General features: G+C 42.4%; 1 protein-coding gene across 3 annotated transcripts in view; it reads left to right on the top strand.

Annotated features, from left to right (window-relative positions):
- The window catches only part of GNAI1 (G protein subunit alpha i1), a 73,074-nt gene extending 52,722 nt beyond the window's left edge, over nucleotides 1–20,352 (top strand). For 2 of the 3 annotated variants that reach the window (XM_044280131.1, XM_044280133.1), the window contains 4 exons: nucleotides 1,260–1,388; nucleotides 10,311–10,440; nucleotides 15,152–15,305; nucleotides 17,482–20,352. In XM_044280131.1, the coding sequence (XP_044136066.1) occupies nucleotides 1,260–1,388; nucleotides 10,311–10,440; nucleotides 15,152–15,305; nucleotides 17,482–17,672 (604 nt within the window). In that variant the 3' untranslated portion in view covers nucleotides 17,673–20,352. The remainder of the gene's footprint in view (nucleotides 1–1,259; nucleotides 1,389–10,310; nucleotides 10,441–15,151; nucleotides 15,306–17,481) is intronic. The other variant, XM_044280132.1, reaches the window with a different exon arrangement.
- Nucleotides 20,353–21,260: the final 908 nt, after the last annotated feature.

Genomic DNA, 21,260 nt, shown 5'->3' with positions numbered 1-21,260 from the left:
CATGTGTCTAGGCCAAGATGTCAGCAATGTTCAGCGTTTCATGTACTGGTGGTAGAGAGAACGGCGAACTGGAATGACAGCAAGAGGTGCACATAGGAGAACCTCTGCTTGGACAAGTTGTCTGATTACAGGAATGATGCTTTTTGATCCATTCTGTGAAGTTAGACATCACATCCCACACTTAGGATGGCAAACAGTGTCTACACAAACATGCAGAAGACGTTTGCATGATATTGGGCTAGGAGTCAGGCGTCAAGCAACAGGTGTTCCATTGACCTCATGCCACTGTTCTGAAATGCTGCCATGGTGCACAGCAGGATAACAATGGAAGTCTATCCTCTTCGGGGATGAGTCCTGCTTTTGTCTCGGAAACGGTAATAGCCAAAGATTGGTCTGGAGACCATATGAACGACACCATGAAGAGGCCTTTTCACAAGGGGACATCTCACCTGTCCTACTCCCGGAGTTATGGTTTGGGGTGGCATAATGTGGCCCCTCTAGTCTTCATTTTAGTTACAGGAACAGCTGGCCTTTACATTGATTTGGTTGTGGAACTAGCGGTGCAGCTTCTCTAAAATGTCCAAGGATCCGTTTTTCAGGACAACACCAGGCTGCATGTTACTCGTGCTTCTGTGAACAGCCTGCATGGCCTAAATGTGCCACCACAGCCTGCAGCATCTTCGGACTTGTCCCTTATTAAGCACATCTGGGATGTCATTGGATTCAGCATGGCAGAACGTTTCCTCAGACAACAGTTAATAAATTGATAGCATGCCAAGGCGTGTATTTTCCACGTGGCGCTCATACTAGTTACTGAATAAATGAAGATGTTGTGAAAAAATTTTTATTTGACCACCCTCAGTGCACTTAAACTGCTCATTTAGATATTTATTAAAAGTACTTTTCTTCACAGTCACAAGTTTAAAAGCAAGGCATTATGCCTGGTTTAGCAGTGAATTTCACACTAAACTTTTGATGCAAAGAAAACCTTTTCCGCGTACATTTGTTTTTAGGAACTTTATAATGGATAACACAGACTGAGAATGAAGGCTTTCTTTACCAATGTACTAAGGTCTGTATGTCAGTGGAAGAGTATAATAAGATATCTAAATCTTGCTCACTTGTCGTGCACCGGTTGAGAATGTCTCATAGATACAGGCCAGGACTATGACATTTATGCTTCATTGGGTATGATGAGTAGTATGCCCCTGTTAAGATTGTTTGTTTGAATTTTTTTGTTTTTCTTCCTTTGCTTACAGTTACCTCAACGACTTGGACAGGATAGCTCAGAACAGTTACATTCCTACGCAGCAGGACGTTCTCAGGACCAGAGTGAAGACCACTGGCATAGTGGAAACACATTTTACTTTTAAAGATCTTCATTTTAAGTAAGAATCTATCTTTTTTGTATTCTATAGAGAAAAGATTTACAATTTTATTCTTATGATACACTTCAATCTGCTAGAGTATGCATTTTTATCTCTGTAAGGGGTGTTCTCAACTTCCACATTTATGGCATGTTCACAGCATATACCATAAATGTCTGATGGCTGCGGGTCGCACACCTATTTCTTAGAATGAGGATCCCCCAACCCACCTGGTGAAGCAGTTGCTGGTCAGACAGGTAGTGAATGAAGAGGTGGCTGCACATGTGTGTCTTTCTCCCTTCACTTCAATCGGGGATAACAAAGCTGTGCACTTGTCCGTCCCTGTGAGTCTCCGGTAAATGGAGAGATACACAAATGTGTTCAGCTACCCTTCATTGTCTGCCCCGATGCTTCTGGGGGTGATGTTGCAGTGGCGTTCTGGAGATTTGTGCAAGTCCCAGTGGTGGGAACGGAATTCTCGAAAATGCATTCCGTTCTGTTTTCATACGGGAGAATAAACCGCAGCATGCGGTTTGCTTTCTGTACTGGGATGCAGAGCAAGACAGATCAGTCATGACCCACAATACAAGTCAATGGGGTCGGATCCGTTTTCTGACACAATAGAAAACTGATCCGTCCCCCATTGACTTTCAATGGAGTTCATGACTGATCCGTCTTGGGTATGTTAAAGATAACACAACCGGATACGTTCATAACAGATGCAATGGACCATGACAGATCTAGAAAAAAACGCTACTGTGAAAGTAACCTTAGACATATATGCCATATCCTGTGCATATACCCAGATGGGGCGTATGCCATACATGTGATGGGAATACCCCTTTAACAATGTAAAATGTGAAACAATACCAGTGGTATCTGGACAGTATATGCCTGTGGCAATCACTTGACTTATCACTGTTTGTATTCATTATTAAAGGGATTTTCTATAGGATATGTCATCTGTTATCTTCTGAATCAACTGCAATCCCCAGACTGAAGGTGTTGCAGCACTAGTTAGATTTATCAAAAGCATAGTATGAGGACAGATCGACCCAACTAGTAGCCAACCCAACCAAAAAGCACAAAAAAAGTAAGTTAAAAAAATAAATAAATAAATTGGGATCTGAGCGTTATGAGGTGTATTCATTTTCTGCCTTGCTTCCCATGCCCAGTGATTGATGGCTGCTGTGTGTACATATTGACATGGGCAGCCAAATGGTCACTGGTGGGAGGGATATGGGGGGGGATCTCGTAACTATCCACTGTATTCTTGCACATGGACTGTGTCAATGTTAACTGCCCTTTAACAGATTCATTTTAAGAATGTACAGAATACTACAGGCATTTCCTAGAAGTATATTTCAGCAAACAATGGAACCTTCGGTGAAGTGTCCACCTTATTGTGGATGATCTTTCCAAAGTGCAGACTTTATATGTCCTCTATTTCTTTGTTTCCAGTAAGATCCAGATGAGCCGTCTCCTATGTGAGGACATTCTTTCACATTATAGAAGCTCACAGGGCAAGCTCCTGAGACAGCAGCCTGAATAACCACCTTGTAGAACATGGGTCACTGCATTCAGCAGGCTCATTCACATGCCACCACAACTGCTGCTAGCGCCTTGCGTTGTCCAGTCCCCACATTAAAGGCCCATTCACACTTGTGTATCAAAATACAGATGCACATTGCGTAATATTTCATCTGATTTTCTGATGATTGTTATTCATTGTATCTTTAAATTCAACCAATTGACGTCTATATGAAATGGTACCCATAAAGATCCACTGGAAGATGCTGCAAAAAGGAATCTGCAACTTTTTACAAAAACAGAGTTAATATGTATCTGTAATATGCCGGTGTGAATGCATATAGTTCTCAAATATGGAAGGGGGGGGGGGGGATAAAATGATAAGATGCAGTCCTCACCTGGTAAATCTCCCTGCGCTTTGTTCGCTCTTCTGCCTTGATGATGTAATGTGTTTTCAACATGACTTCATCACTGCAGCCGAGTAAGCAAGAGCGTCGGAGCAGTGGTGCTGGAGCGGCAGGGGAATTTACCAGATGGGCACTGCGTTATTTATTTTTTCTCATTCCCCTGTCACCCACCCACCTTATGCAGGTTTTGACTAAAATTCTTCACAGAAGTTCGGGTTTGGGATCGGGGTTGTGTAGATTGTACTATTTCCCCTATAACATGGTTATAAGGGAAAATAATAGCATTCTTAATACAGAATGCATAGTACAATAGCGCTGGAGGGGTTAAAAAACGTTTTTTTATATATAGAGCATGCTGTGATTTCCACGCAACGCATAAGTGATGCGTGAAAATCACCGCTCATGTGCACAGCCCCATAGAAATGAATGGGTCCGGATTCAGTGCGGGTGCAATGCGTTCACCTCACGCATTGCATCCACGCAGAAAACTCGCCCGTGTGAAAGGGGCCAAAGAGGTGACTGGCTGTGGAAGAAGCCAGTATAACTACTGAAGGGGCGTACATATAGGGTGATACCCAAGAGAGACAGAATTGGATCAGTCTAAAAAAAATGCTCCCCTACTGGCTTCTGTAATTAGTCACAACATCTAGACTGCATGCATGTCCATTAGCATGAGGCGAGAGGACTTGCCAGCTGGACCTGGTCACAGCACTGCACCGAAACAGAACACGATCCAAAGTTGGAGAATATGCAGAGCAGGGTCCAGTAGCTAAAAAGCCCTTTGTCCTGCTCTTCCTCCAAAGTTATACACATTTTATTAGAATTAAAACCACAGTATTTTTATTTTTATTTTTTATGCTTTAACTATTCTGATTTTAGTTCCAATGAAGTGTGTACAACTTTGGAGGAAGAGCAGGACAAAGGGCTTTTTTTCTACTGAACTCCTGCTCTGGATGTGAAAGAAATCCGACTCCTAGGCCGGCAGGAAAGTAAAATCTGCATTAAGAAGCACAGCAAGCTGTAATCTGTGTGGAGGATTACAGCCAGAATTGCTCGAGTGAAATTGCTTACTAAAAATATATTTCGATTAGTCCAAATGCATATTCCACGCTGTAGATGGGTCTCTAGAGAATATCCCAATAGGAGATGCAAGGAGTTCTCTTTCGCTGCTGAATTGCTGATTTGTTATTAAACCTGCCTTAGCTTGTAGGCTTCAGAAGAGGTATCTGTTAGCAACCTTTGTGAGACTACAACTCCTAGCATGCTCCATTAACGTCTGTGGGCGTTCTGAGAACAGCTGAGCAAGTGTGCATGCTGGAAGTTGTAGTTTTACAACAGCCGGAGTGCTGGAGGTTGTTGACTCTTAAGTTTTAGGATGATAAAGTAGAACATTCCTTAGGCGGTGTTCACATGTGGCATTTTTGATGTTTTATTGTTGATTATTATTTCCTGTAACTTGTATTTTTATTTTTTTGGGTATATATTTTCTTGCTTCAGATTATGCATTGCTGTTGTGATGAGCTTCTTGCCGAATGTAGCCTGATACATAGTAATAATGGTGTTTAGTACCCACAACCAGTGAAGTTAAAGGGAACCTGTCACCCAAAAATCGCCTATTAAGCTGTTTACAGTACCTTATAGTGCTGTATAGTCGTTTCCTGATGCACTTTTTGTTAGTTTTGCAGCATGTATGCTCAGTCAGAAATCGATGTTATATTCAGCTGCTGCCCCGTGCTTCAAGTCAGGCTTGAAGTCACGGGGGCAGCGGCCTCGGCGTCTTACATGGCCCTCTCCCCGCCCCCTGCCTCTGTGACTGACAGCCGAAATCCGATTCCGGGACCGCGCTCAACGGCCGCATGCGCAGTAAAGGGCGGCAGGAGCGCGGTCCCGGCTGCCGCGCGTACTACGCGCCGTCTTACTTTCGCCGCACTGCGCATGCGCCCGACATCCTGTATCAAACGTATACTTTTATTGCAGCGCCATCTCTCCGTTCAAACATGAACCCCCTCTGTTCTCTTGATCGGTGGAGTTCCTATCCTGTGGATAGGTGATAAGTTGCCTTCATCTCCTCCTTTCCTTCTGTTCTGTTTCATATCGCAATGAAATCTGTCTGTCTCTGGAGGTTATCACTGTCCTGTGTCTGGCTGTAAGACAGCTGGCAGCAGCCTCCCCCTCTGCTCTGTCAGCAGGCAGATTGTCACTGGAGCTTTGTCTCCCACCTTCAGCTGAATATGGTGCGGATCAGCAGGGTTTCTACAAGACTGCTTGTGTCAGGCTCATACAGAAAGTGTTACTGACTGAGGGCAACGCAATATTTATTTAAATGAACAATAAATCTAGAATAAAAAATAAAGAGGACCTATCCTCTCTCCTGACTTGTCTGTTTTGGTGTCTACTTGCATTCCCCATGTAATAACATTTCTGGAGCATCTATTCTTATGATAATGTTGTGCCGTTTCCTTATTATTCCAGCTAGAAGCTATAAATGTAGGCTACAATAAAGGTCCAGCTGGGTGTTACCAGTTGTGGGTGTGTTCCTGCACCATCTGACATCATACTATCAGCGCTGCCGGTATCACACGCGCAGCTGGACCTTTATTTTAAAACTTTTTAATAGTAATAGAGAAGCGGCACAGCATAGGGAGATAAGGCGCCCACGCATTTATATTATCTGAGGAATACAGATGTCAGCAGAGGGGACAAGTTCTCTTGAACCAAGGTTACTTGTGAAAAGGACACTGTATTATGAAGCTTAAACCCAGTGTTAGGTAGGCACAATTCATTTTGTGTTGTGCTTAGACTATGGGGGATATTTATGAAACTGGTGTAAAGTAGAACTGGCCTAGTTGGCCATAGCAACCAATCAGATTCCACCGTTCATTTTCTAAGGAAGCTGTGATAAATGAAAAGTGGAATCTGATTGGTTGCTATTGGCAACTAAGCCAGTTCTACTCTACACCTGTGTCTATAAGGCCTGAGTTACATGCCCTCCTCTTACTGTATGCAACAGAAAATCTGCCCACCTGTGGTGGTCGAAGGCCACGTGATTTTGATTACAAAAGTACTCAGATCCAGGTACTGGTTTGAAAACTGTAGAATATTTTTTGTGGGACAACCCCTTTAAATTATTGGATCCATAGTACTGCATACCCATGCTGCAGATTAGCTGTGGGGTTTTCTTGTCAAATCCAGTAACGAAAATCCCCCACTAAAGTCTATTATGGCATTGGAAAAATAAAAAATAAAATGCTTACACAACAGAAAAAAAAAATCTGTTTGTCTTTGACATATTGGGGGTCATTTATCACACTGGTGTAAAGTAGAACTGGCTTAGTTGTCCATAGCAACCAATCGGATTCCACCTTTCATTTTTGACAATTCCTTTGTAAAATGAAAGGTGGAATCTGATTGGTTGCTAAGGGCAACTAAGCCAGTTCTACTTTACACCAGTGTGATAAATCTACCACGTTCTGTTGCAAATTTTCCATAAATGCAGTTCTTGTGTTATGGAAGCCATAGTTTATATTTAATTTATTTCTATAATTTCTGCACATTTGCTGTCTATTAATGATTGGTTTCTATTGTTTCTTTCTTTCTCAGACTAATCTCCAGTATGAAAGTATGTTTGGTTTCACTGGTTTAATTCCTGCTTTTAGGTTGTTCATTATAGCCATAGTCCTCACGTTGATCCTTTAGGATTAAATCAAATCTTCCCCTTTGAAGTGGACCTGTTATCAGTGCATGAAATGGTCTGTAATAAGAGGATCTGTCCTAAATGAGCACTGGTGATGAGGACCATCATTATCTGTACTCATCCGGTGGAATGTAGTTTGTCACCATTATCTCAGTCGTCTGCCGCTGTTCCGGCTCCCTCACTGAACGTCTGTTCCCATTCTATCAACTTCCGCATTAACAGGGTCAAGTACACCGCTGCAACCAATGACTGACCTCAGCAGTTATGTGTCCCAAGCGGCACATGACCGTGTAGCGGTATTTTTATAGGGAACCTGTCACGTTGAACAGCATGATCTAGAGCAGGCGGAACTGAGCAGATTGATACAATTTTAGGGGAATTAGTTTAGCAAAACTGATACGGTCATGTATATTGGGCCTTACATGTAACTTGTGCATTAACTTAATTTTTAAGGGAACATGTGCACGTTGAACAGCACATGATTAGGCAGGCGGAACTGACAGATTGATACAATTTTAGGGGAAGTACTTAAGCAAAAAGATACGCGCATGTATATTGGGCTCTTTACAGTACTTGTGCAATTAAATCTCTGCTCTTCCTGGGCTTTGAAGTTAGGGAGGAGGTCCTATCAGTGATGACAGCCTGCCCCCTATCACTGTGTATACAGAGATGGCTGTCAATCACTGATAGGACCGCCTCCTTGACTTCAAAGCCGAGAAGGAGCAGGAATTTAAATGAATACATTACCAGTTGTACTGAATCCTTACCCACAAAACTATATATCAATCTGATCAGCAGGGCCAGCTTTAGACAAAATGTGGCCCTGGGCAAAATCAAAAGTGGGGCCCCAAATCTTGTACTAATGTACTAACAACAGTTATAGTATGTCTATTCCGGCCCTCCCTCACAGATTTTCACCCCATAAAGCTCCTCACACAGATAAGCACCCTCATGGCCCCAGAATACTCCACATGCCCCCTCACCTCACAGCAATGAGTTCCCCTCACTCACTGCATCTAAGAGTGTTAAAAACCGGAAGCATGGGCTTCCTCTTCAGGCACGCTTTTCCCCAGCAGAGATTGGGGAAAGCACCCTGTTCTAAAAATGAGCCACAGCCTGTACTAGGCTTTCAAGGGAACCTGTCGGCATGTTCTGACATATAAAACCAAATGTACCTTAGACCTCATGCACACGGCCGCATTCCGTGGCCAAAAGCGGACCGTGGAGAACTGGACAGGATTCCTCCTGACAGCATGAGCGCACGGCGTCAATGGTTACACGAGTATAGTGTATTACTGTACAGCAGCGGCTGCATGAAGCGCACGGCGTAATGGCAACCAATGACGCCGTGCGCTCATGCTGTCAGCAGGAATCCCGGCCGGGTTTCCACGGTCCGCTCTCGGCCGCGGAACACGGCCGTGTGCATGAGGCCTTAATACGTGTTTGCCCTGATAGTTCCCAGCGATCGATCCATAATCTTCTCGGGACTAACCTGTCCTATTTTATTGCCCTATAACGCTTTCCCGCCCTTTATGCTAATTATCAGAAAAGAGTCATATCTTACATGCTTGACCAGAGAAGAGTCGTATTTTCTCTGTCAAGCGCCTCAGCTCCGCCTCAGAAACACCCCTATAGATAAAATATTGCGCATGCGCAGTATTCAATTCAGGCAGAACTACGTTGCATAAGTATCGCGACATGACCTTGTGATGTACGTAGTTCCCTCCGTAATGCGCACTCCTTATTTACTTCTGCACGTAGTGGCTTGAGGAGGAGGGGACATACACTAAGCTAGCTGATTGGTCTTTCATAAAAAGGGCAAGTGCGCATGTGCATGATTACAAGCAGTAAGGGCAGAAATTGGCTGTCAAAGTCTAGGGGGAGGAAAATAGGCTAGGATGGTGTGAGGGGAAGGCATAATTTATGCTAATGAGCATAACGGCGGGAAAGCATTATATGGCGATAAAATAGGACAGGTTAGTCCTGAGAAGATTATGGATCGATCGCTGGGAACTATCGGGGTAAACAAGCATTAAGCTACATTTGGTTTTATATGTCAGAACATATTACGGTATATGACAGGTTCCCTTTCAGGCTCATTGTTATATCCCAGTTCAGGCCACTAGATGGCAGCACCGAACTGTGATAGTGATTTCTATACAGACTAATGGAGCAATCTCCATTATTTTGTATAAGTTGCAATCTGATGATTGTGGACCTAACTAGAAGTAATGGTGAATGGCATAACAAAAAATAAAATAAAAAGGCAGTTTTTTTTATCACTTTATCTCCCAAGAAAATTAAATAAAGTGATTATCATACACCCCCCAAAATGGTATTTTCAAAAACAGATTGTCCTGCAAAAAATAAGCTCCCACATATCTCCGTAGACAACTATAAAAGAAGAGACAGAATATTGCAATTTCTTTTTTTTTTTTTTTTTTTTTATAAAGTGAGTCCTTATGAGGCTGGGCTTGCTGCAGTGATTGGGCCTATAGCGGTCCTGAGCAGGGGTGCTACTAGGGTTGCCACCTTTCCCAACAAAAAAGATATGATAGTCGGAAGGCCCACATCAACTTTATATGGTTGACTGGTGCTGGAAAAGTCAGCAGGTTCTGTCACCATTCGTCTGATGTCTGACTACCTTTTAGACTACTTTCACACCTACACTTTCCCTTTCCACTATTGAGATCCGTCATAGGGTCTCAATAGTGGAGGAAGCGCTTCAGTTTTGTCCCCATTCATTGTCAAAAACGGTTACTGAAGGGAACAGAATGCACCGTGTTCCCATGACCCACACAAGCGCAGCAAGCAGCGTTTCTGAGTGCGTCCTGGGATGCGGCGCAAGACAAATCCATCATGACACACAATGTAAGTCAATGGTGACAGATCCGTTGTCTCACACAAGAAAACAGATCCGTCCCCCATTGACTTACTATGGTTTTAGAGACGGATCAGTCATGGCTATTTTAGAGATAATACAACCAGATCTGTTCAGAACGGATGCAGCCGGTTGTGTTGTCATGGCAGAAGCATTTTTGCGTTTGCAAAAACGCAGAAGTTAAAGTAGCCTTAGAATGCAAACCACTCAGATGACATTGACCAGTTTTAATTGGATCGGGCACTTACACTGACATGTCCACTTCAAAGATCTAGTCCGTAGTGTAAAATGCTGCCCGTTAATCACATAGATGTTTGAAAATAGTCATGTGTTTCTGGCAAAGGTTGATAGAAATCATTTTGTTTTTCCGCGATTCATCAGCACATTTAGCGGTGACTGTGCTGATCATTTTCTCCTTACGTTCTTTTCAGGATGTTTGATGTCGGCGGTCAAAGATCTGAAAGAAAAAAGTGGATTCATTGCTTTGAGGGCGTTACTGCCATCATTTTCTGTGTGGCACTGAGCGATTACGATTTGGTCCTAGCTGAAGATGAAGAGATGGTAAGTACTGAAGGTTAAAAGGGGCAGACGATGCTATCTGCATGAACAGAAATCCGCTCCGGCCTTTATGGCTTATACTAAGTTATTAAACACCTTCAGGTCTTTATAATTTACCATTTCACTGTAATCTCTGTTCTTTATTGAGCAACCAGTTTTAAAATAATTCAAAATGGAGAAATGAAAGTTAACTGCAATGATACTATACCATTATAGTGCTGGAACTAGGGTGTCTCTGCTGCCCTATGTACTTACCATTTACCTGTGCATTTATAGACTGCAGTTTGAGAGTCCTCTAGTTGGTATGACTTTGGAACCATGGGATAAATGGTCTCAACCATGTGGGTCCCACCAGAAGGACCCTCGCTGATCAGCAGACATGGGTTCCTACAGTATATACATATATGTAAATAGTGAGCAAAGAAGGTGAGTAGAAAGAAAGTGCAGGCGTTCACAGAAGTGTGTGACGTCACCGGATCACTATGAGAAGATTCCACATCTCCACCATTGGTTCACGATTGTGAAGTAGCGACCTAAAGTATTAGGACTACTGAGAGTCCGAGGCTCACTAATCTTGTGGGGAATGGAATGTCTAAGGCCTCTTTCACGCGGGGGTTGCGGGAACATGCGTTTTTTTTTTCTGCGAGAGTGCAAAAAATCGGCATGTTTGGTACTAGGGATCGACCGATTATCGGATTTACCGATATTGTCGGCCGATATTCAGGATTTTGAACGGTATCGGCATTTATTTTGCCGATATTCCGATAGCGTATGGGGAACACAGATCGCGCTGCTGACAGCGCTCTCCGTGTTCCCTCAGCAGCAGCACAGGGGAGAAGGAGCAGTGTCTCCTCCCCCTGTGCTGCTGCCGCCAATGAAAGGACAGGGGACAAGAGGAGGGGAGGAGCTATGGCCACTGCGCCACCAATGAAGCTTAATCTCTCATTTATTCATATACAAGAGGCGGGAGCTGGCTGCAGAATCACATAGCCGGCTCCCGACCTCTATGAGCTGTAGCTGCGATCTGCGGTTGTTAACTCCACAGGTCGGGAGCCGGGCAGCCGGCTATGTGATCCTGCAGCCAGCTCCCGCCTCCTGTATATGAATAAATTAGAGATTAAGCTTCATTGGTGGCGCAGTGGCCATAGCTCCTCCCCTCCTCTTGTCCCCCCCCCCCCCCCCCCAGTATTAAGCATTGGTGGCGCAGTGCGCCCCTCCACAGGATCCCCTCTCCCCTGCTCCTCCGATCGGAGCCCCAGCAGTGTAATGCTGGGGCTCCGATTGGTTACCATGGCAGCCAGGACGCTATTGAAGCCCTTGATGCCATGGTAAGCTCCATGCTGCTGTGTGCACAAAGCACACAGCAGCAGGGACAGTGTGAGCTTCTATTCACCCTGATAGATCTCTATCAGAGTGAATAGGACAAGGGTTCTAGTCCCTAAGGGGGCTAAAAGTTAGTAAAAAAAAAAAAAAACACCAAAATATTAAGTATAAATAAAAAAGAAAGATTTACAAAAAAAATACACATTAACAATAAACATTAATTTTCAGCAGATTTGTGGGAATTTTTAAATTTTTTTCAAAAATGAAAATTCCCAGAATATCGGTATAAATTATCGGCTATCGGCCTGAAAGTTCACAAATTATCGGTATCGGCCCTAAAAAAATCAATATCGGTCGATCCCTATTTGGTACCCAAACCCGAGCTTCTTCACAGAAGTTCGGGCTTGGGATCGGTGTTCTGTAGATTGTATTATTTTCCCTTACAACATGGTTATAAGGGAAAATAATAGCATTCTGAATACAGAATGCATAATACAATAGCGCTGAAGGGGTTAATTTTTTTTTTTTAAAACTCTCCTTAATCCAATTGCTCGCGCAGCCGGCATCTCTTCTGTCTGTCTTCTGTGCTGTGTGCAGGAAAAGGACCTTTGGTGACGTCACTCCGGTCATCGCATGGTCCATCACATGATCTTTTACCATGGTAGAAGGATCATGTGATGACCGGCGTGATGTCACCACAGGTCCTTTTCCTGCATACAGCACAGAAGAAAAGCCGGGCTGCGCGAGCAAGTGGATTAAGGTGAGTTATTTTTTTTTATTTTTTTTAACCCCTCCCGCGCTATTGTACTATGCATTCTGTATTCAGAATGCTATTATTTTCCCTTATAACCATGTTATCACCGCTCATGTGCACAGCCCCATAGAAATGAATGGGTCCGGATTCAGTGCGGGTGCAATGCGTTCAACTCGCGCATCGCATCCGTGCGGAATACTCTCCCGTGTGAAAGGGGCTAAGAGTGTGGAGTTTTCCATCTGGAAAATGAGCACAAGAAATTTGAGGCTGACCACAAAATTTGCCATTTCTTGTGCCGCAAATCCTTGTCCCATTCATTGGGAAGGCAGTATACAAGCGGATTTGGCACGGAATAAGTGTCAAGTCTTCTGCCTTGTGAGCTGAGCTTAAACAGTATGGTTGGGTCAGTGGATGGTTCTGCCAGCTGCTTATTTCTCATCTCGTCTGCCCTTTTGTGTGAATTACGTTGGTGACGAGGACGTTAATCACAGTTTAGAGCATACAACTCCGCATGACAACCTGCAAAGAGGCAATTTACTTTGAAGGCTTCTTGCCAGATCTTCAGTTATAAAATGAGAAACCGCTGTTGTAGTAGTCATAGGGATTTTTTTGTGACCTTTTCACTTTCGGTGTCTGCTGACGCTTCAGTCCCTCGTTCCTCATGCTGAATGTCATGAGCCTAGTGGACACGTAAGCCTCTGCTAAGGAATTAGCTGCTGTGCCCCACAAGGCATAGCTGGTTTATTTGAATGGAGTGATTTTGCTCCTTCGCAGCTACATATTTCTGTCGGTCTTATGTAACGTCGCTAGATTTCCCAGTGACTTGGAAGACACCTGCTATTTCACATTAAGATCATAGGCTTCAAAATGACATGTAATAGAATTTAATGTGTTTGAAACATCAAACGTGATCAAGGATGAAAGAATCGGAATATGCAAGGAGCTATTATTTCCATGACGTTTTCTGGGATGGTGGGCAGTCCCCTAGAAACCGGCAGACATCTGTGGAATTTAAAGGGACACTGCCACCTGGATTTTACTTACTGAGCTATTATCATCACCACATCAGTCTCCACAATTTATATTCAAATATACTAGAATTACTGCCCTTTGTCTTTTCATTTGTCTAGAAAATAGCTTTTAATCACATGTTAATTACCTCAATTTGGCGCCCAGCCACGCCCATTATCTCGGAGCCCAGCACCGCGCCACTGCTAATTTATTCACTGCTTATCACAGACGCGGTGTCCTGGCATCGGCCTCACAGAACGAAGTGCACATATGCCAGCTTCGCTCGACCCGGAAATGCGCGAGATTTCGGGCGCAACAGACACATTACGTCAGTGATGAGCAGTGAATAAATTAGCAGTGGGGCGCTGCTGGGCTCCGAGATAATGGGCGCAGCTGGGCTCCAATGGTCGGAGGGACAGCCCCTTGGGCTCCTTATTGAGGTAATTAGCATATTAATAAAAGCGATTTTCTAGACAAATTACAAGACACAGGGCAGTATTACTAGTATATTTTAATATAAATCGTGGAGACTGAGGTCCCAGGTGACAGTGTCCCTTTAATCCTTACCCATGTAGTAAAAAAAAAAATCTGGCTTTTTCCAGAAACAGCGCCTCTATGGGTTGTGTCTGGTATTGCAGTTCAGCTCCATTAAGACGAATAGGGCAGAGCGTATGGTCATATGGCTGTGTATTACTCATAGGTCAAGATGTGGAGTAGGGTCATTGCCAGAGTCATAACTGTGAATATCCTTTGGCTAACAGTCTCTTATGCGTGAAGTAAAAGTTCTATAGCTTAGTCTACTTTCACACTAGCGTTTTAGCTTTCTGTTTACGAGATCCATTCAGGGCTCTCACAAGCGGTCCAAAACGGATCAGTTTTGCCCTAATGCATTCTGAATAGAAAGGGATCCACTCAGAATGCATCAGTCTGCCTCCGATTAGTCACCATTCCGCTCTGAAGGATCCGTCCTGACACACAATGTAAGTCAATGGGGATGGATACGTTTTCTCTGGGACAATAGAAAACGGATCCGTCCCCCATTGACTTTCAATGGTGTTCAAGACTAATCTGTCATGGCTATAGAAGACAATAGATCCCAAAAGAAAGAAAGATGGTCCAGCTTCACTGAAAAATACTTGAGGCTTTATTCAATCCCGTGCAGATAAAAACCAACATACAGCAATGCAGAAAATCGACCGGTTTCGGATCACTGTAGATGCGGATCCTTAGTAAGGATCCGCATCTACAGTGATCCAAAACCGGTCGATTTTCTGCATTGCTGTATGTTGGTTTTTATCTGCACGGGATTGAATAAAGCCTCAAGTATTTTTCAGTGAAGCTGGACCATCTTTCTTTCTTTTGGGATCCGTTGTGCGCCCAAGGTTCAGGGCGAGGTCCGGGCTCCTGGCTTCCTGTGGAAGAGCGCGGCATTTTCCAGTGTTGCTCCATAGAAGACAATACAACCGGATCCGATCATGACTGATGCATGCGGTTGTATTATTGTAACGGAAGCGTTTTTTTGCAGATCCATGATGGATCCGCAAATAATGCTATTGTGAAAGTAGCCTTATATGTCACAGCAAGAAAAGGAGCTTGCCGTTCTGATTTTCATGTTCCTCTCTCTAGAACCGAATGCATGAGAGCATGAAATTATTTGACAGCATCTGCAATAACAAGTGGTTTACAGACACCTCCATTATCCTTTTCCTAAACAAAAAAGATCTCTTTGAAGAAAAAATCAAGAGAAGTCCTCTAACAATTTGTTACCCAGAATATGCAGGTAGGTTTCTTACCTCTGTAAAATCCACTGCCTTATGTTCAGTCCATTTGTACGAACCCATGAAGACCTGCCGCATCTCCGGACATCTGTTTTAGTAACTAATTGCATTCTCCAAGATGTAAACATTCTGGAGCATCTATTAGAATTGTGTTGGGCCATTCCTGTACAATTCCTTCTAGAAGCTCATGATTGAATTGCCTGCAGTGTACACTAAAGGTCCAACTGGGTGTTAGGGGTATTCCGGTAAAGTAACCTAATATTTTTTATTTTATTTTTAAACTGCATTAAGGCGGCAAGCTGTGACACAACCAGAACCCATACCTATACATATAACCAGTTTCATTTTACCTTGCAATCCATTTGTCTAGCTCCTGTGTGAGTCTGCAGCACACAGAGTATCATGGAGCCTGATCTTCCCTCACAAAACTACAATCCCCACAATCCTTAGCTTTCCTGCTGTGAGTGTTGCTGTTTGATTGGCTGCCTGATATACAGTCCGGTCACGCCCCCTCTGCTCGGTAATCACCAGCACACTGACACGCCCTTTCTTTCACAAGATATTTAGCTAGAGAATGGATAGCAACACACTGAGCATGCTCGACCTAACAAAGGCTCAGAACTACAGGTCGATTCCGTGGTAATTTATGAGGAAACACAAAGGGTAGCAGAGGAGGAAAACTACTTTTATAACTACTGTACTGGACAGTAAATATGTGAAATTTACATTGCATTAGGGGATTATTGATGATGAATTAATCTAATACATAAGTTTTATTTATATATATATATATATATATATATATATATATATATATATATATATATATATATATATATATATATATATAATGTGTTATATAGTAACCAGAATACCCGTTTAACCAGTTGATGTCCCTTTTACATTGTCCAGTCATTCTGTGCAGGGACACTTACCTCAACCTTTTATTGCGGACTGCTGGCTATTCATTCATATACTTCTAGCAGGACTACTAGATGAATGGCACAACATAGTCATATGAATAGATGCTCCAGAATTGTTACGACATGGGAAATGCAAGTAGTTACTAAAATAGACATGTCGGGAGTGGGCTACGAGGTCTTGATACCCAGGGCAAAGAATTTCATACTTTTTCAGATGAAATGGATATTCCAGCCTAAAACCACTGGATTAGTGATGTTACATCAGTAGTGGCTGGAGATTTACATTTCTGACTATGCCAGACAACTGCAGCACAGAGGATTCTATATAGAGAGACTGAGGCGCCTGCACGTTGTGGGGGTGTTGTGCTTGTGGCAGTTATGAGTCAGGGGGCTCCCTGGTCACACTTTAGTATTTTGCATTGATTTACCTATAGCAAGCATGCCTACAAAATGAGGAGGTAGAACTGCTCTCAGATGCCTAAGTGTGCAAGCTTGGATTGGCCAGTTGGATTTATTTTACAGTAGGGAGAGGGGTATATACACCTGCAAGGAGGAGGATTGGGCATGTTGTAGTTTTATTCCGGCCGCCTCTCTGCATGTTTGTCGTGCTGCGGCCAGACCGCCCCCATTATAGTCAATGGGGCCGAAGCGGACTTCTGGCGGCACGGTGCACTAGCGGCAGAACGGATCAGGCTGCCGCTAGTGTGAAAGTAGTCTATGTTGGTGAAAAATACACACAGTCCGTCAGAACATGGTTAATAAGAAAGCACACCTCCATAAAGGCTTTTCCCATTATAGTAAGTAGGGTCCTATCACTAGGATATCCCATTAATTACTGATGGGTTGTGAATGTAGTGTGTGGACCCCACAGTCCTTAGACTGAAGACTCCTTCACTGATGTACAGTCAGTGGTCAGGAGCCCCACGCTGACGGAAAAATGCTGAAGTTTTGTTTCTACAAGTTGGTGAGGGTCTCGGAGATAGCGATGATCATGGTGGTATCCTAGCAGTACGCCAGAATGTTAAAGGGGCATTCCCATCTTTAGACCTTTGTGGCACATCCACCAGATATGACATAGATGTCTAATAGAGGCAGGTCATGGAAACATAGACCGACTGTAGTCCATTCATTCTCCAAGTAGATGCAGTCACACACCAGGGGTCTAAAGACTCCCGTTCTCCAGATACCCATTTAAGATATATATGCTATTTTGTAGCACATCTATTAAAATAAGTTTTATTGTCTGTGTAAACAGGTTCAAATACGTACGAAGAAGCTGCAGCATATATTCAGTGTCAATTTGAAGATCTGAATAAAAGAAAGGATACAAAGGAAATCTACACCCACTTCACGTGTGCGACAGATACCAAGAACGTGCAGTTTGTATTTGATGCAGTGACTGATGTCATCATAAAAAACAATCTCAAAGACTGTGGCCTTTTCTAAAAATGTCATTATATGGTAAGATGATGTCTAAAGGTAGAAGCAACCATGCAAAATGTTTCCCCATTAAAACAAACCAACCTGTCACCAGTCTGCATAGGCCCGAATCGTAATAGTAAGAGCTTGTTAGTTCAGCTCATGTGTCAGTCACCTGAGCCCAAAGTGACAACCCGAGCCTCTTGCAGCTTACCGTTCAAGTTTATCTGGACCCCTTTAATAATTGGGTATGATATATAGTTCAGCTACTATTGTATAAAGTAATATATGAGGCCATAATGGCAGTTTATTTTAAAACAATAGTGTTTTGGGTTTGTTTTGCAAACTAATTATTGAAAATGTAATGTTATTTTCCTTTTATACTTTCAGACTGTCACTTGCTTGCCAAAATAAAATGACTCACTTGCCACATATGATACTGTAAAGGGGTTGTTCACCCGTGTGGATCTTTTAGGCAGACCCTCCCCAACTTGGCTGGACCTGCAGAGGGATTCATACTTTTATCGGAGACACACACACACACACTGGGTTCTGGCTCCTTCGCTCCTCCACGTGACCCAGTCACAAGCGAGGAGACCAGAGAGCAGCAGTGGAGGTGGGGGTTTAAAGGAGCCAGAACCCAGCAGCGAGGATCAAGTATGTATGATGCCCTCTGCTGGTCCAGCTTTGTTTGAGGAGCCTTCTTGAACCTTCACCCCTTCAAAAATGCTGTGTCCACATAAAAAGAGATTCCTACAATGAACACTTATCACCTATCCACAGGATGGGTGATAAATGTCTGCTTGCTGTACCCCACCCCATATCACTAGAATAGAGGGTCCCAACCTATCTATTGCTCTCCACTGCAGGGTGAGTTTGAAGGAAGCGGTGGTCAGGCATGTGTGATGCTGCACCATTCAAAGTCTGTGGGACAGGTCAAGATAGGCTAGGGCTGGGAATATGTGATAGATTTTGACTTTGGGAATACACCTTTAAATACTTCCCTTTTTTCCCCCTACAGCTTTAGAAAATAATTTCATAGTGCGCATTCACTGTGTAATAAATTCCACTATCTGTAGGCCTAACGCTGATTATATCTACTCTCTCCTGTAGATTGCATTTGACTTCACCCTGTTATAGCTTGATGGCTTTTGGAGTGATTTAAGACCCTCAATGAACGGCGGACCAGTACTGTACTTTGCCAGTTTTATTAGCTTTATTTATGTTCATGTCTTGTAAATTTTTTCAAAAGTCACTGCTATTTGCTAGGCCACACAATGGAGAAGGTATTTTGATTGTATGTATACTGTAATTGTAGGAATGTTATTTGTACAGACATTGGACAGACTATTTTAATAATTTGAATACGCAAAAAAAATCCTCTTATGAAATGCAGTTAGAGGACTTTTTTTTTTTTCTCGCCTGTTTAGGTTATTTAAGGAAATAATGTATATTTTCTTCTTCTTTTTTTTTTTTCTCCCTTTTAAGCATGCATGCTGCCTTATTCTGTGTTCTGCAATGTTTCCTTGCAAGCCTGTAAGATATAAATCTATATATAAAGAAGCAGAATGAAATCTGGACATCTTAAAGTTGCACAATCCTGGGGCATGTAACACAGAATCATCCTGTCGGCCTGAGCCTTCACTGTGCATTTTTCTTATATAATACTTCTCTTGCGCATTGCCTTACAGGTGGTGCCAAAACAGCATTTTTATACATTTTAAGAATCCAATAATCTTTTAGTTGTAAATAGATTTTTTTTTCCAGGTGTTTTGTCCAGAACATTTTGTGGGCTGCTGGAATGGGACCGATCACCTTATTGTTGTTGGAGGAATCATGTCCTTGGCATGCTGACCATGGCAGTACTTTGTATAGATGAGTCATTCTGGCAGTCTTGCAATTCCACATACGTGCTACATTTTAGTACACCTCAGCTTTTCCATCGAAACGTTGCCGCCGGATGACTCTCCATTATATTCCGTTTTTTACTGTTTTGGCTTTGTGATGCAGTCTTTGTAATTGCCTTACTGTCACTTTTCGTCTTACAAATCCTATCATTCCTTTCCTTCATCTTTGCAAATATCTTGGGTGGTTATTATGTTGTAAGCCCTCCACTGGAAATCAAGATATCCCTAAAAAGTGTGAGATTTTTTTTTTTTTTTTTTTCTTCAAGTGGTGAAATATTTTTGCACCTTTTTTAGCCATTCTAATTTTGCGTGGTTACTAAGAAATCTTGATGGAACACTTTTTTTTTTTTTTTGTAAGATCTTCACCTTGACCTCACTGTGGGTATATCCATTAAAGTTGTGTTGCTTCATATTTCCTCAAAATTCACAAGTAACTTTTTTTTTTTTTTTTTGTGTTGTCCGGAACGTGTAAAAAACTTTATTGTACTCGTTACCTTCTTCATTAAAGTTTTTGTACTTCACTGTATGGAATGAATTCTTGGTGATTAATAATTACTAAGGTTACAGCTGAATTCTTTGTGCCTTGAATGTTTATTTTATTTTAACATTTATTTAAATAAAATATTTGGCAACATCCTGATGCATATTTGTAACAATGTACTGATAAAAATCATGTCATCTTCACAATGTATATAATAGAGCACAGCTTTGTTGAACATTATTGATGGGTTCCTTGACTTTCTCATGTAAAACCATGTTGCAAATGAATCCCAATAAACCTTGCAGTTTTTCAGATTTTAGATCTGATCTTAATCTTTAGATTTTGTTTTGAGGCATGATATGACCAAGTTGCATGAACTCAGAGAAAAAAATAAAATATATATCATTATATATATATATATATATTATAGATAGATATAGGCATAACTGAGACATGGCTGGATGATAGCTATGACTGGGCAGTTAATGTACAGGGTTTCAGTCTGTTTAGAAAGGATCGTCAAAACCGGAGAGGGGGAGGGGTCTGCCTTTATGTAAAGTCCTGTCTAAAGCCCACACTCCGTGAAGATATAAGTGAGGGACATGAACATGAACATGTGGAGTCACTGTGGGTAGAGATACATGGCGCTAAAAACCAATAATAAATTACTAATAGGAGTTTACTATAAACCACCTAATATACCAGAGTCCACAGAAAATCTACTACTAAATGAGATAGATGAGGCAGCAAATCATAATGAGGTGGTTATTATGGGGGACTTCAACTACCCAGATATAGACTGGGAAACTGAAACTTGTATATCTCATAAAGGAAACAGGTTCTTGGCAATAACCAAAGACAATTACCTCTCCCAACTGGTTCAGGACCCGACTAGAGGGACGGCCATACTGGACTTAGTATTAACCAATAGGCCTGACAGAACAACAGACGTGCAGGTTGGGGGACACCTGGGAAATAGTGACCACAAAGTAATAACCTTCCAATTATCATTCAAAAGAGCGTTTCTACAGGGAGGAACAAAAATACCAAACTTCAAAAAAGCTAAATTTAGGCAACTAAGAGAGGGCATAGGCCTAACTAAATGGGATAAAGTCCTCACAAATAAAAATACAGCCACAAAATGGGATATCTTTAAAAGCATCCTAAAATCTCATTGTGAGAGGTACATAGCGTATGGGAATAAAAGGTTAAGGAACAAAAAGAAAC

This window comes from Bufo gargarizans, chromosome 2, assembly GCF_014858855.1.
Source record: "Bufo gargarizans isolate SCDJY-AF-19 chromosome 2, ASM1485885v1, whole genome shotgun sequence".
NCBI lineage: Eukaryota > Metazoa > Chordata > Amphibia > Anura > Bufonidae > Bufo > Bufo gargarizans.
This window is presented reverse-complemented; position numbering and strand designations above follow the sequence as displayed.